Source organism: Centroberyx gerrardi, chromosome 1, assembly GCF_048128805.1.
Source record: "Centroberyx gerrardi isolate f3 chromosome 1, fCenGer3.hap1.cur.20231027, whole genome shotgun sequence".
Taxonomy (NCBI): domain Eukaryota; kingdom Metazoa; phylum Chordata; class Actinopteri; order Beryciformes; family Berycidae; genus Centroberyx; species Centroberyx gerrardi.
Genome location: NC_135997.1, coordinates 16,683,199 through 16,699,467, shown reverse-complemented (window position 1 = coordinate 16,699,467; position 16,269 = coordinate 16,683,199). Strand labels below are relative to the sequence as shown.

Genomic DNA, 16,269 nt, shown 5'->3' with positions numbered 1-16,269 from the left:
TTCATCATTGCGCTGAGAGTAAGTATTGCTTTGCATTTGAATATTTTTTCCACCACAAAAGGTTAAGGTCAGTCACAGATAACCTCATCGTCACACACTCAGTCCAAGTTTCAACTGTCTTGGTTTTTAGAGACTTCACAAGTGTGTTACTGTGCTCGCTGTGTTGTAAGACCAGGTCTAAATACTCACAACACAATTGCCCTCCCTTGCCTTTTCTCCTAGTTTTGTACCAGCAGCCTCTAGTCACAGACCAATGAGGAAATAGGTCCCCTACTGCAAAAGACAATAATGGTTTATATGTCTGTATGTCCACAGGTCTCGCTCAGTGGGGGGTCTTGGCAGGATCTGGGCCACTAGTTGCTCCCAGAACCGGCTCCAGGAGCCTCGCGGACGCCACCGGCTATCCACTGTCATCCAGCCACTGCGCCAGAACGCGGGGGAGGTGGTGGACCTCACTGTCGATGAGGATGGTAAGATTAAACCTAGGAGAAGTCCTTTATCTAAGTTATGTTTAACTGTCTCCCTGTTTAAGGTCATGCCAATCCTTCTTCCAGCTATAATCTTTTATTTTTGTTATCTTTTTTTATTTAACTACATGTGCTGAGGATTTTCTTCAGGTCCTTGTTGAACTGTTCGTCTCTGAATTGCCTGTGGTAGTAACCTTTATAGGCCAGCTACAGAGCCCGGTAGTGGCTGGCCTATAGGTAAAAATTGTCTTTCAATGGGGATTTTATTTACAAAATGTTTAAGAAAAAGATTCAAAACATGACCAAGACAAATAAGGTTTAAATTGTGCAAAAAAGGCACACAAAAGTGCAATGGATATCATGTCTGGGTATTTTCATGCTGGAAGATGAAATGTATGTGCGACACCATACAGGAACTCAACCATAGATGTAGTTTAGTTAAATGTTCAGCAATAAGCATTGGTCAGTTTTGGCGGGACATTATGTCGTCTGTGTGTCTGTCTGTGTGTAGACACATGCCTGTGAACACGATAACCAAAGAAAAATACATGATAGAAACATCATACTTACACTACAGATTCCCCCTATAGAGCAGATGATCTGATTAGATTTTGGAGCTCCTTGCTGCATAAATTTCCATATTAATGAGGAAAAGCTAATTTTCTTGAAGCTTCTTTAACTCCTTAATGCTTTAAGATACAGAGTTCATATTAATACTGCCCATGTGTTACGTGAAGGCAAGTACGTTGACATAGAAATATTTACTAATTCAAAATCATTAATTAGCTTAATTAATGCCCTACTTAGCATAACTAGTTATGTTTAATATGTGCCTCTTGTTAAATTTCATTTTAAATTGTAATTAATTTCAAAAACCTTATCAACGACAATCAGTTCCCCGCTGGCTAAGATATGGCAAACTCCCTGCATCTAATATAATTTGCCTCCAGAGCTTCCAAACCCACAATTATATTTCAGTGGACAAGTGGAGCAATGACTGATGACTGACAAGATAATTATTTGGTCAATATGATGAATTAAATGTCACCAAAATATCATCTTAGATGGAGCAATGGTCCTGAATGCTCCCCAAATGTTATAGTCTAACCTCAATTTCGATTTTCCAAGTTAAATTTATTATTTGTTCACAAAGTTACAACCAAATTGTAATGACTACAGTCAGGTCCTAGCTTCATATAGGACTGGTAAAATGCTTGGAATGTCTTTTTGCGCACAGACTTGTTGTTTCCCCTGTTATTCTTTCAACTTACACTGTTAACAGGCCAATTCCTGCACACAAATCAGCTGTTGCAGATTAAGCAGCTGTCCATACACTTTCTGACTGCCAGACATGTGAAATTAGCGTGAGAATATTATGTGAAGGCAGTAGGCTTTTTGCACATCATCTCCATGTCCAGTCCAAACAATTATCCTGTTTTACTGAAATAATTACACCCACAATTATTAATCTCTGCGAACCCGCAGAAAGTAAGATGTAATCAACACATCCCAATAAAATATGCATGAAGGAATGAAATACAGTAAGATAAAACTGATTGATTGGAAGATGAGTGTGACCTTCATCTATAGCTGTACTGGAAACATTGAACTGATCATTATTATTATACAGAAGCTATAGGGGGACATTTTGCTATGCAAAATATTTGACTGATGGTTACACCATTGTGCTTGATGGCCGCATGGAATAAAGCATATTCAGTGCAACCATTGTTATTAAGTTGCCTATTAATGATATGTATATAATGTTGGTTTTCATAATTTTAACGTTTTATTCTACATCATACATCCCTTTAAAAAGATACATGAATGTTTGAAATACAAAATGATAGGACTGGGAACACCACAGCTCGTCTTTCCTAAGAATACTAAGAATAATTTTTTTTATCTAACAAACAAATGGACGGAATTGGCAGTTCAAACGAATTGAATTAATGAATTCAATAAAGGTATTGACTCTTGCCCTTCTGCTACATTCTCTGTGGATTCTAAAAACATTTAAATATGATTTGTAAGCATTTCAGCATAAAACAATAAACAGTAAAGGGATGCATTTTTATGAGGACAGAAACTCCATCTATCAAAAATGTCTACATTATATGGAGAAATAGATGGTCTGGTGTCAAAGTGCAGTGCTTAGGATAAATATCTACAAGAGTCCAGCTCCACCAAAGCTGGCCCACGGCAAGGTTCTCTGTTACTTTGAAACCTTGCTTTGCATTTTTTGGCAAGCTAGGGCAGACTCATGAAGATCATATTGACTTCTGTGACAGGACCAGCTATCCTGGATCACTATCCCTTTTCTCAGAAGATTCATAAATATCTGCCTTGAAGATGGAACTTCAAAAGCTGATACCAAGTTATCTGTAACATTAGCCCTCATATTCATAATCAAATTCAAGATGTGAGTGCCAAGGCAACGAAATGCTTACAACTTATAAACATTCATCTCGACCTTACTGAAGTAAGGTCGACATGGGGCTCTCTCTTTTTAGTCACTGTTCACATCCTGGACTTTTTCAAGCTAAATGGGACTTGAAGGGTGGTGAGCCATAATTCAAAATGACATTAAATTGTTAACTACAAGAAGCAATGTGGTACATGGCAATTATTAATGAAACATTTGCCAGAAATGGTGTAATCATGAAATTTAGTCTTGCAAAGTGAGCTAATGACAGCCTCCAGCAAAGGGTACTTCATGTCCAGCTGGCAAAATAAAAATGGGCTTTAAGCTTATTGGGCTTTAAGCATCAGTTTCTAAGCATCAAATGATCACTCATTAATGATAAGAATAAAGGGATCTTTGGTGTATGTTAGCTTTTTGTCAAGCAGTGCCGTGTTTATTTGCATTTCTTTTCACAGTACACCAGTACTTTATTTTTTCTTACAAGCGTGTTCTTTAACCTGAGGCATTTGTGCGACTTAAGTCCAATGTGGTTCTCTTTATCAGCCGACGCCCATGACTGATAGCAAAATAGTAGAGCACTGAGATATTAGAGTATTTGCATTTCTTTGGAGAAGGAGGAGAAATTAATTTGTGAATATGAAAAGCAGATGGAGCGCACACTGGAATGCTAATAAGGTCTGCTCTTCTCCTTGGCTGCTAAGCCACTGTAGACAAGCACACACATGCCACAGTCCGCACTAGGATTATTCTTTTCCAGACAAAGTGTCCAGTTGGATTTTAATTGGTCACACAAATTATCTGATTTCATGGCATTCCATTTCACACATACCAGTGCATACATTCATATGTTAAACAGTAGGCTTACATGTAGACATGTATTAATGCAATATTGAATGAATGAGGTTTTGTTGCCCACTGTTGAATGATATTTGAAAACTAAAGTAGCATGCAAAGTAGATGAAATGGAGTTTCCATTATAACAGATTGAATTGGACAAATGGAAAGACACCCACAGGCATGCAGTCAGTCCCCAAGGACAGAGAAGGGTCTGTCGGCTCCTCACAGCCCCAACATATCAACTCCACCCCTATTACTTTAGTTAGCTGATATTTTGTCCAGAAATATTGCAAATGAAAAGTATTTTTTTTTCTAGAAACAGACATTTTCATTTCAACCAGTGACTCAAGAGAAAATTAAAGTAAACTGTAATATTGTTTGGGCACCCACCCATGTGCACGTGTGTATTCTTTCCCTCCTACTATTGCACAGAAGCTTAGAGGAGTGAGATCCACAGCTCTTTTCTTGGGTGTGAGTGTCACCATTCCTCCCTCTCAAATTAGCACTTGTTTAAACTTTTTTCTCTTTTTTTCCCCCCAGATCTCTCAGTTGTGCCAACCACCTCTGGCAGCATTCACCCTCAGACAGTCAGGTCGTCCTCGTCATCATCTTCCCATCATGCCTCTACCTCAGAGCTCAATGATGCCCCAGGCCCTTCCACTAGCTGCCCAGGCCCGCTCCCTGACAGTATGCACGCACAGAGGTCAAGTGGCTCGACTCGCACGGCCACAGAGGGTAAGGCAGGACACGGCATAGTGATACCAGCTGCTATGTTGTCTGGTGTCTGTTCACTGTCTCATCTCACCATAGACTGTTGCTTGGTGTTTGCTTTCTTATATTTTTGTCAGTTAAAGCAATATTCAACTTAGTTTTAATATGGGGGTTATTCGGCAGGAATGTGCCACCATGAAAACCATAATATAAACTACTCACCAAGATCGGATGCAGCTGGGACGAGTTTGTAGTGTTCAGATTTTTACTTCCCATTAATTTGAATGAGGCCACAGAAATACCCTGAAAACTTACATTTAACACATTTGTGAACATTCAGTAACAGATCACGCTTTTAAGACAACAAAGCATCCTGGGTCCGTCGTCATTTAGCATTTCTATTCTTGGTTTACACTAAAATTAGTATTTAGAAATAAAAGTTGATCCGGTCTCCCAAACAGGAACTATCTCTCCTAAATGGTATCCCTCCGCTATGTTCTCTTCTATCAATAAAAATGCTGTTCGGTGAAATTATGTTCTAAAACACTGGACCCACAGTCCATTGAAAATCACAATAGCGAGATCTGTTGTTGAATCTGTTCACCAACGTGTTAAATGTATTTTCTCATTCAAATTAATGGGAAGTAAAAATCTGAATGCTACAAACTGGTCCCATCTGCATCCGCTCTTGTTGAGTAGTTTATAGTCTGGTTTTGATGGCGGTCAAGTGCCGAATAATTCCCATGTTAAAACTAAGTGGAATATTGCTTTAAAATGCTGACCTGGTATGTTTATCCTGCTCTCATCAGATGACAGCAGGCCAAGTTTGTCAAGTACAGCGGGGGAGAATGCCGGCACGGCCATGCCCAGACTCCCGTCCTGCTGTCAGCAGCACTCCCCGTGTGGAGGCCCCTCCCCTGGTCACCTGTCCCTGAGCCACTCCCATTCGAGCTGCTTGCAGGCCTCGTCCTCCCAGCAAACCGGCAGCTCCCAGCACGGCCACAGCCACGGTCACAGCCACAGCAACGCTCACCACTTCCTCCACCACCTCCACCACCCGACCCCGCAGCCCCCACCCTCCCTGCCCTTCCAGGAGGCGAGCTGCCCTGTGGAACGACCCACTGCTCTGCCCGCGCCCTGCGCTGGAGTCAGCAGCAGCAGCAACAGCAGTAGTAGCAGCGCCACAACCCACTACCACGACCAGGTATGCCTATGCTGCATTCAGCGCCAGAGAAGTTATGATGTGCACAGTGGTCACAGTGCTCATTTGCTTTTATGTTTTTCAGAACCCTTTGTGTGTCAGGTGAGTCAAGGAAACAGTAATTATGTGAGGAATAATGGGCGAAGTCCTAGAGGGGAAATTGTGAGAATGTATTTCTGTGGGAATTACTGCCAATCTCCACTTTTCCCCTGTCGTTTTCATTGTTTTATTTTCTGTTGTTGTCTGTTGGAATGGTGGCTGTCTTAGTTCACTTCTGCTTGCTGTTTTGGTCTCCCAAACTGGCACACTTCCCAGTTAAGAGTAATTTATGTTTCGCAATGAGTTATATTACATATTTTTATGGTTACCTGTTCTCACTAGTTTGTTTTCAATGCTTTGTGGATCATTAAAGTTTAGCTTCCTCTTTTTCCACTTTAAACAGGAAGACAGTACATTTCCATTAATCACTTTGTTTTATAATTGAATTATATTGGACTCACTACCTATGTAGTATTAATATTGCAAGCCATGTTCCTTCTTGAAGAGGTACTGCATATTGTTGTTATCACGGACACAGCAGCTCTAGCCATACACTGTCATACTATATATTTTATATAAAGGCCGACAACCAACCTGCCATAGGCCATAAACCTGCAAATAGCTGAGATCTTAGCATGAAGATTATGAAGGATCTTGTTAGAAGCCTGCCTTCAAGCAAAATCTGGCACTAAATAATTCACATTGTTAGAGCTACAGAGTTTGTTATTTACCATCAAAGTGGAGCAGTGTGTTGGTAACAGGCTTGTTAAAACGTAGCGAGTGATCCTGTTTAGTTGGGGTAATGGGACGTCTATCTGCAGGTCAGGTTAGGGGCGTTCTCAGCAGCCTTCACTCCCCCTCTTTGTCTCAGTACACTGGATCCTCAATAATTTATGGGGGTTTGGGGGCAAGTATTCAAAAATGGGTCATCAAGAATTGGTTTACACGTTGCAGGCACAGGGCAAAATCCCTCGCCCTTTGATGAGGGGTGACTGTATGCAGAAAATGCCCTCAGGTATGTCTTACAGTAAGGCATACTGCCTGAATGAAGTGAGAAGATCATGTTTTATGTATCAAAGTGTTAAAACTGTTGCCCCCATGATTTCTCCTAACTTCCTCCTCTAATGCGTCAAAACTACAATATGCAGGTTTTTCCCTTGAGGCAGGAAGTGTATTGCTAGTCCCACCCCTCTCCCACCCTTCTCCCCCTCAGTTGGTCAAGTTCACACCCCAACACGTGTCACTCATCTTGATGAGCTGTCTACCTTGAAATGGCCTTTAGCCTGAGGCTGTGGTAGCCGGCAACCATAAAGCTAACACAGGCGTTAAAGAAACAAATGGCCAACGCAGGCTTGTGCTGCATTCACGTCATATTGGAAGAAGCGAAAGAACAGGGTGACAGTGTTGTTGCGACAACTTGGCAGCATTCACACATTTAACTTGTTGTAACGCCCTCATCCAAAATTATTGTATTGTATTGTATAGGACTGGATTGTATATGAGTTTTGTACCTACATTTTCAAAATGAAAGCAAGTTAGCACATCACATTAGATACCCGGATATCTGTGGTTGACTGTTGATGAACTCATAACTCGTATGTTCTAAAAGCTCATGCTCTCAAAATGACGTATTGGTTTAACGCACCATTGGAGCAGTGTGCCCCTCTTCCCTCTCTAACACCGCTGTCCTCTTCCCATAGCAAACTCTGCCAGTGGACCTGAGTAACAGCAGCGTGCGGAGCAGTGGAAACAGCGGGGCTGGTTTCCATGGTAGCAACTCGGCCTTTGACCCTTGCTGCCCGGGCTCCACCTCGCGGCCTCCTGCTTATGTTTCCCAGGCCACTCCTGGGCCCAGCCAGCCAAATGCGGTGGACTCGTTCAACTCCTCACTGGTGGCTCAGCCCCAGCCACAGCCGCAGCCCCAGCTGTCCTCCTGCAGACATTACATGCACCCCTCCTGTGAGTACACCTCATCGTCATTTTTAACATTGAAAGATCTACTGCTGTATTTTGAAAATGCATTGATTAGAGCCATGCTTGCAAAATTATGCAGACAGCTGCACTCCTGAAACCTAGTGCTAATAGTAATTAACAGAGCCTGATGGTTAATGTGCCAAGTGCTGTGGGAACTACACCAGGCAGGAGCGGTTAATTGCTCATTCTACCCAGAATAGCTCAGTATGGAGAGTGAAGCGGTGTGGCAAGGCTCCCTGGTGGGGATGTAGTCAGAGAGTTAGTTGCAGCTGGTTGGAAGAACTGCCTGTGCTCACCTCACCTCACCTCACCTCACCTCACTCATTCCTACCTGTCCTCCTCCCTTCTTCCCGGCTGGTGGTTGGAGAGGTAGCAGGGAAGTCTGCACAGAGAAGCATCATTAAATAAATGAGGTTACTATTTAAGAATGGGATATCTCGAATTTTCATATTTTTCTTTGCCAGAAACCTGTCACATCATTGAGGAAACATTTCTGTGTCAACACTTATTTAGTCAAAAAGTGTCTTTGAAGCATTCTCAGCATGACGAGCTAACAAACAAGCTTGGTGCTAGCAGCAACATTTGGTTTGCATGAGGAATAAATACCAAGATGTTTGTCTGGTAGCTTAAGGACAAATGTAGAAACTTTTTCCCTCACATTTTGACAAGTGCCAGACGAAGAGAAATAACAGACTAAATTTCAAAATGTCAAGTCATCCCTTTAATCCTGGGGTAGTGCAAGAAAGGAGGTTACTAAATGTTTCCTCTCCTCCTCTTCTCTCTTTCTTCCAACCCAGATGGCTCTCTAGCACGCTCGCTGCATCATCAGCCTCCCTCCGCCTGTCCCCATTCCCATGGAAACCCCCCACCTCCACCTCCACCCCAGCCCCCTCCACAGGGCGATTACGTCATCCCCCACCCTGTCCACGCCTTCCACGCGCCCCTGCCATCCCACCCCTCGGGCCACGCCGTGCCCCCTGCCCCTCCCCCTCCTCTGCCTGCCCACCACCTCTCCAGCACTAGTGCCCCACTGGCCCAGCACCTGCCTACGGATCACCAGACCCTGCCGCACCATATGCCGGCGCTGGGGGCGTCCGTGCAGAGGCTCCATCAACATGAGATACTGCAGAGGATGGAGGTCCAGAGGCGCAGGATGATGCAGCACCCCACGTGAGTACTGCCATCGCCCCGTTTGTTTCCTTGCCCCACCCTGAGTAGCTGTTCTAAACAATGACAGCATCCCTTCTCTTCGATGAGTCGCTGTTCTCTTTTCCTTTCAGACGAGCACATGAGCGTCCTCCTCCACACCCCCACAGAATGCACCCAAACTACGGCCATGGACACCACATCCACGTGCCACAGACTATGTCATCCCACCCTCGCCAGCCTGAGCAGAGGACAGCTTGGTCAGTATCAAAAACAGAGAGGCCTGGTGGATGACTAATTTTTAATCCTAACCTAATCCTGGTTGAATATCAGCAAATCAAACATCAGTTTCAGTGTGGTGCTGCAGTTTCTTGGTGTTGTTTTCACCTGCGGTAGAAATAAATTTGATATTTTAATGATGACTGCTATTTATGTTTTTGTCGATAGGGAGCTGGGCATAGAGGCTGGAGTGACTGTGGCACCGTACCCTTCAGGGCACCTGCACTCCCACCTGCCCCACTACCACCCTCCCCCCAGACTGCACCACTTCCCCATCCCCTTCATGGTGAGAGAAACACTGAGCACACATGCATATATTAGCATAAATGAGAAAGAATCACTTTTATTTGAAGTCTGGCTTAGATTAATGATGTTAGGCCCTTATTTATAACATCAGTTATTTCAAGGATGGTTTGGTGAACCATATGAATAATGCATTAGCAATTAATAGTGGCTCATCAGGCATTTCAAGTGCACACTCAACAAATCCAGAAGCCTTGAGACAAACCATGCACATATAGTTGGCAGTTTCCTGACGTTATTGCTTTTTTCCATGGCCGCCCCCCAAAGCATCCAAACGTTAGTTGTGTTCTAAAAACAGTTCTCTGCCACCAGCACATCTACACATACTGCACATAGAGTCAGGGTGCTGTTGGATTTTTCCAAGTGTCTTCTGAGCTCCTGAGAGTGTCTGTAGTTCACCATCCAGAGCTCACCATTATGAATGGACATGAAGTCAGTGAGTCAATGGTGGCCTGTGAGAAAATGTCTTCCTGAGGCTAAACATAAAGTCTGATGTTGTGCATCCTCCCTCACAGCACACTGGCATATCTGAAGTGACCTACCCGCACATTCGGTACATCTCATCTAGAATGACTGGCTTTGGAAGAACTTATGAGGTAAGGTTTTTTCAAAAGGCATCTGGCATGTTTGCCAATGTGTTTGTATCTGTCCCAGGACAAATAAACCAAATACAAACCGTATTTGTGTCTTCATCACCACATAACTGATCATTGTCTTGATCTTGTTTTGATCAGGTGAGAGGCACAGTAATCTCCTATGGTTGCATCCAAAGTTAAAGTTGATTTGCCACTTGCAGGTATTAAAGATGCATACATTGGATTTGGATGAATGCAGCGCTCATAAGGAGGGAGAGGGAGGAAAGAGAAGAAGGGAGAAAACTGCAGCATCAATAACAAGACTGAACAGGCCTATTCTGTACAATAAGAACATAACATAGAGTAGTGGTAAAAAAAAAACATTCAGCTTCTGTTTACAGTCATAATGCAGTTGCCAGAAGCTGTCAGAAGCACAATATAACATAGTGCAAGTGCATACAAAGAAAATGCCATGTTAAACACTGCAGTGCACTGGAAAAAGCTCTTGTTTGACCCCCTTTTGCTTGTGGTTGCTTCATTTCCTCGACCATAGAGCAGCCAACAGCTTGTTGGCTCAGTGGGTGGAATCACCACAAGCCCCAGGGTGCACAAGTGCATCCTGGAGAGGAAGTAATCTAAATTTTTACAAATTTTGCAAGTAGATTAAATTTGTCACATCAGGCAGTGCAGTGCAGCATACATACAAAGGCTGAATACACAACCTTTGGCAGAGCCTGCACTCAGAACAGGCATGACTGACTTGTGATCATTAATTTTCTCCTTTTGTGGTTTATTCGTTAAAAAGTCTAAAATCCATTTGCATATTGAGTCATGGAGTTTCACCACTAAATTAGAGGGGATTGCTGAATTAAAAGCTAAGCTGTAGTCTCTAAAAAGCATCCATGCAGAAGTGTGCCGTCTGTCCAGGTGTGCAGCAACTTCGTGCAGGGCAAGGGTAATTGCATCCTCAACAGAACAAAAGCTGTGTGTGTGTGTGTGTGTGTGTGTGTGTGTGTGTGTGTGTGTGTGTGTGTGTGTGTGTGTGTGTGTGTGTGTGTGTGTGTGTGTGTGTGTGTGTGTGCGCGCGCGTGTGTGTGCGTGCGTGTGTGTGTTAGTTGTCAGTCTCATAGTGGGTCTGTTATTTTACTCTTTCCATTCAGGATCTGCTGCATTTAGAGGAACGATTGGGGACTGTGAACCGAGGGGCCTCTCAGGGAACCATAGAGAGGTGCACTTACCCACACAAGTACAAAAAGGTGAGAATATGGGTGTGTGCAAGTGTGTAGCTATGATTGCATAAGTGGGTGTACATGACCATGTTATTTTACGGAGTTTGTAGATATATATTTTTGCATGTCTGTAACAGTTTATTCTGGGACAGAGTGCACAGTGGTCTTTTGTGCTCGTTTCAAAAGCCTGATGTATTGCCAGCTTTTAGTCAAGTACTGTAGTGTCTTTATCAGAAATTGCAGCTATAAAGACATTGTTGGGGAAAGATTTCCGTAGAGATTTCCAAATGTATCTAAATAAGCAATCTAACACCCTGCCACCCAATACAGAAGGTGTTGGAGAGAGACATTGACGAACAGTTAACCCCTGAAGCATGGGCATCTATTGGGAAAAATATGCACGCAACCCCAGAATCGGTGAGAAATAAATGAACAAATCAATTTGGAAACATGTCTCTGCTCACATGTACAGTAGATGTTAGCGTTAGTCGTGGGGGCCAGGGAATTCGGCTCTAGAATAACATTTGCTTCTATAGTATAGAGACAACAGATAGAAAGTTGTTCTGTTGCCAGGACAAAATGACCATTCTCTCTGTCCATAAAGGAATATAATGTTTGTTTGTGTTGAAATGCTTGTTCTATACATAGTAACCCCCCTGTAGGCCATATTGTGTATTTGTAATGTTAACACAGTGTTTTAGTTTAGCAATTTTATTAGTATTTTACAGAAAATGATCATAAATGCTCTAGGGCTCTAGGAATAACCCCCATATGTGATGAATCTGCTGAGGCAACTTTGCTGATTGATGCCGCATATCTGAAGTGATGTATTCTATGTTTTTCACAAACAGAGAAAGCTGCATGGTAAGCAAGACGAGGATGAGGGGGCAGATGAAGACACAGAGGAAAAATGTACCATCTGTCTGTCAATATTGGAGGAAGGGGAGGATGTCAGGTAAATGGCCCATCTCCTGGGTGTTTGCACTTATTGCTGCTTACAGTTGTGTGTTCAATTATGCTTTCATGGGCGCGTGAGTGTGAGCATGTGAACGCAGACATGTGGGATGTCACGTACGGTTGTTCTACTTTGCCATCGTCTCCTGATGGGCTCTAGAGATTATTTTTCAAAACCCAAAAGTATAGTAATCAGCAGAAAAACCATCTACCAAGTGGCTCAAAATTACTGGACTCATGGAAAACCTTTTGGCACTCACTCACTCACTCATATTTCTTAAAGAGGATTTTCTGCCCTCTGTTGGTACAAAATTAATTATGAATGGCACGTTTGATTTTTGCCCTTGATTTTGTGTAGTAAACCAAAATGAGGCAGGGTTTTCATAAATTTACATATCAGTATGTATACAGTTCACTGAGTTTGTATGACCTTGGATTTTCAATCTATAACAAACTGACTGTATTTCTTGACAAAGAAATGGTTTATACCTTGAAGTAATATGAGTGAAGGCCATTATAGGGAAACACTAAGACAACTTTTTGACATCTAGAATTTGTAAATCCTTTATTAAGATTGGCTTGTTGGTAAATTGTGTTTTACTGTCTCAACAGTAACAAATAGGCTATATTTATTTTTTTCAGTCTGATTGTTTTTCTTTCTCATCAAAATAGACGTTTGATCATATTTCAAGTCCTCACATTCAGAATTCGATATCAAAATGAAGCACAGTATCTTGGGGTTTCACAATCATTTAACATAAAATGTATATCTTTCTGTTCTTTGAAGAAGAACTGTTCTTTGCAAAAAAGACTGGTAATACAGTTTATAAAATTTGACTCTGGCCCATGCTTACCCTCAGATCTGTTTGTAGGGTATTCTGAGACAAAGACCATGAGGACTGAAAAGTAGTTTACAGCTAAAAGATTTGAGGGCCCTGCTAGGAGCGTTAAAAATAAATCACATGGATAGCCAGGGGGTAAACCATTACGGCAAGAAATAACTAATAATATAATCTGTAAATCAGTTGTAAAACTAACAGGCAGCAGCTTTGGGGGAATGGGGGCAACTCAACCATAGGGACAACTTGCTCTCTTTGTGGTTTATTTCTGCTTTATTCTAGTGGAAGTGATTTATTGCACTTTTTGGTTGACCAGGGAAAAGGCCTGGCAGTATTCTTAGCCTGCTGGTTATAAAAGCATGAAGTAATTGTTTTGTATTTATTTGGGATGGAAATGGGGAAGAAATATGTGAAATACTAAAAGAAAAAATGCAGATTTTGTTTAAATGTGACTGACAAGCGGTTTATAAGCACACCGACGTCCCTTCTCTGTTTTTCATACTTCTCTGTTTCCCACTCCAGACGCCTACCATGTATGCACCTCTTCCATCAGCTGTGTGTGGACCAGTGGCTCCTCACCAATAAGAAGTGCCCCATCTGCAGAGTGGACATTGAGGCGCAGTTGTCTGCTGAGAGTTGATGCTGTTTTTTCTAACAACCCTTTTGTTGAAATTTTCTTTTTTGTTGTTGATCATTTTAATTTTCTCTTCAGTACTGCAGTCAACCAAAGATGGCATGAATTACCTGCGCAGCTCTACTATGAGAAAAACAAAAAATTAAAAAACATCTGACAAAAAAGCATTGAGCCTAGAGTGCCAGCTATCACGTATTATTACAACAGCTAGAATTCTCCATTAAGGGTTTAAAATTTTATTGTATTTATAAAGCTTTTATGTAGCTTTTGATTGTTTCCTCAAATGTCATTTTTTTGTTTTGTTTTCTGCATGTTTCCTTGCAATGCATTTCTTTGCACATATAACGTGGGCTTAACACGGCCTAACAACTTGCAGGTGAGGATAGCTGCTCTAGTAAAGAAGCATTTCTGTAAACCTAATGCCTTGCTTTACTGGAATAGAATGTCAACCTCCATTTTAAAAACATTGCAGGATTCATTTTACCAGTCATTGTATTGATTAGTTTATGTTTAGAAGATGTGGATTGTTAGTGAAAGATGTTTTTTAAGTAAATCAAGACATTCCTAACTAGGAAAATATGTTAACAGATCAGCTGCTGTATTAGTGCACACCCAGTATTTCTAGAGTGGAAATAAACTCCAATGTTCACCTCACTCCCAGAATATGCACATGCTTGGCTACCATTACACCTCCCTCCTGCACCTTCATTTTGACTAAACACCATTAACAAGTCATCTAATGTATTTTAGAGGAAAAAAGAAAAATGAATGTCACATCCCTCTCTTGACTGTTCTTTCTAAAGTTGAATGATTGTTGGGGTCTGCTGTGAATCTTGTCTGCGTTTTGTTGGGATTTATCCCTGCAGATGGGGCCCAAGATGGTGAGCTGGGTTCTTACAAAGGGATCTCAGGCCCAAACATGTGTAACAATTTTCACATGAGCCTGCAACCTTAGATCATTTGTGATTTGATACTGACAGTGGCATTGGCTTTATTCATTCTTGTTTTTTTTAATTTGATCCCTGTTTCTTTGCTCAGAGGGAAATACACAGCTCAATTCGGGGTAATAATTTGCTGTTTATTCTCACAATCCAAATCATCATTTTATCCACCCTCTCTTTTGTCTCTCTGTAATTATGCAGCAGTCTCCGTTTGTGCTGCTGGGGAAAGGATAACACTAATACTCTTTGACTAACTCACTTGCATAGACTTGCACAAGAGAGAAAAAGATAGGAGTGTAGTTGTGAATACGACAGTGCGCTGAGGCCATGTATTTCCACTCTGATGAATATTTAAAAAAGAAAAGAAGAAAAAAAACTAACATTTTGAATGGAGTGTTGGAATGCAGTACTTAAAGCAGGTATCCATGCATTCATTGACTTAATGGCACCAGGATCATATTCTGTGGGATTTATATTAGTTTTAAAAAATAATATTAATAAACTTGGATAACTCTTTCTTGAGTCCTTTCCTTTGGTGTTCTGTTTGAAAATGAGTGAATGTTGGTTTCTTGAATTGAAGAAATTGTCATGCTGTTGCTGTTCAAGCATAGTGTGGTGCCTTTAGAGCTTTGAAAGCCTTGCTGAGTATTGAATATAGAGTGTGAAAATGTATATTAGAGTCCCAACCTTGTAACATCTTGTGCTTGCTCAAGTATGCATTGTAAATGACTGAGCATTCAGTTCAGCCCATATGAAATGCAATATTTTGAAAAATGTAAAGGCCCAAAAGAGTTGACTGTCTGGTTACACAGACAAATACCTATTCCTGGATTTAGGATGCATTCTGTATTGCAGTAATACTACTGGCCTCTTCTGGATTATATTTGTAAGAAAGTGCACAATTTCAGATCCTGTTTCCTCCTACTTTAAGTTCAGTTTTCATTTTTATTTGTCCCAACAGGCAATTGGTTTTGCAGCAAGTATTAAACATACAGTAAATCCATAAGACAGGCACAATAAACAACAGACATACAGAGCAATAGGTGCCTTACAGGAAGGTGGGGAGCTGTAGGTTCTTCTGGTGCAATCCTTGATTGCCACTGTTGATCCTTTGATTTGAGCAAAACTGAGTTATTAATGGAAAAAAAAATTGTGACCTTTATAATTAAGGACGTTTACTCCAAAGGTACACTGTCTTTATAGTAGGAAAATTAATAGGCAGAATGAAATGGTTAAAATAAGGATGGAGTCTGAATAATGACATTTCAGGGCATGTGAAGTGTCAGGGACTTCAGCTCTATAGCTTTCAATAAATTACCTTAACAGAAAATGGAAGAAACATGAACGTAATATCAATCAGATTACAGTACAGTATCTTGGAATTTGAAAGTAGTTTCTTTTGAGTTAGTAATTCAACAAAATTATGAACGCCATAGGTCACTATATATTTTATGGCTCTCAGAGTAAAATGGCATTTATGCCGCACATCAGTTGTCGATGTTGAGGAATTTGCACATTTGAGTGAGGTGTAAAAATTGACCTAAGACCAGATATGTTCTGAAAATGAAACATTCCCATATACATGTTATTATTGAGGAGTATATTATATGTATATATAAGATTTTCTTTCCTAATTTCTAGAACTACAATGACTACAATGCAATAATAGCTACAGGCACTACACACTCTGTGCCTGTTTCCCAGCCTTGAATATC

The 16,269-nt window shown here is 41.3% G+C and overlaps 1 protein-coding gene across 3 annotated transcripts in view; it reads left to right on the top strand.

The window, feature by feature from the left end:
- Window positions 1-15,057, top strand: part of rnf111 (ring finger protein 111) — a 33,092-nt gene extending 18,035 nt beyond the window's left edge. For 2 of the 3 annotated variants that reach the window (XM_071903658.2, XM_071903659.2), the window contains exons 4-15: window positions 316-470; window positions 4,270-4,464; window positions 5,250-5,644; window positions 7,381-7,639; window positions 8,452-8,824; window positions 8,935-9,060; window positions 9,248-9,365; window positions 9,898-9,978; window positions 11,118-11,213; window positions 11,517-11,603; window positions 12,038-12,141; window positions 13,502-15,057. In XM_071903658.2, coding sequence (XP_071759759.2) covers window positions 316-470; window positions 4,270-4,464; window positions 5,250-5,644; window positions 7,381-7,639; window positions 8,452-8,824; window positions 8,935-9,060; window positions 9,248-9,365; window positions 9,898-9,978; window positions 11,118-11,213; window positions 11,517-11,603; window positions 12,038-12,141; window positions 13,502-13,619 — 2,107 coding nt within the window. In that variant the 3' untranslated portion in view covers window positions 13,620-15,057. The remainder of the gene's footprint in view (window positions 1-315; window positions 471-4,269; window positions 4,465-5,249; window positions 5,645-7,380; window positions 7,640-8,451; window positions 8,825-8,934; window positions 9,061-9,247; window positions 9,366-9,897; window positions 9,979-11,117; window positions 11,214-11,516; window positions 11,604-12,037; window positions 12,142-13,501) is intronic. The other variant, XM_071903660.2, reaches the window with a different exon arrangement.
- Window positions 15,058-16,269: the final 1,212 nt, after the last annotated feature.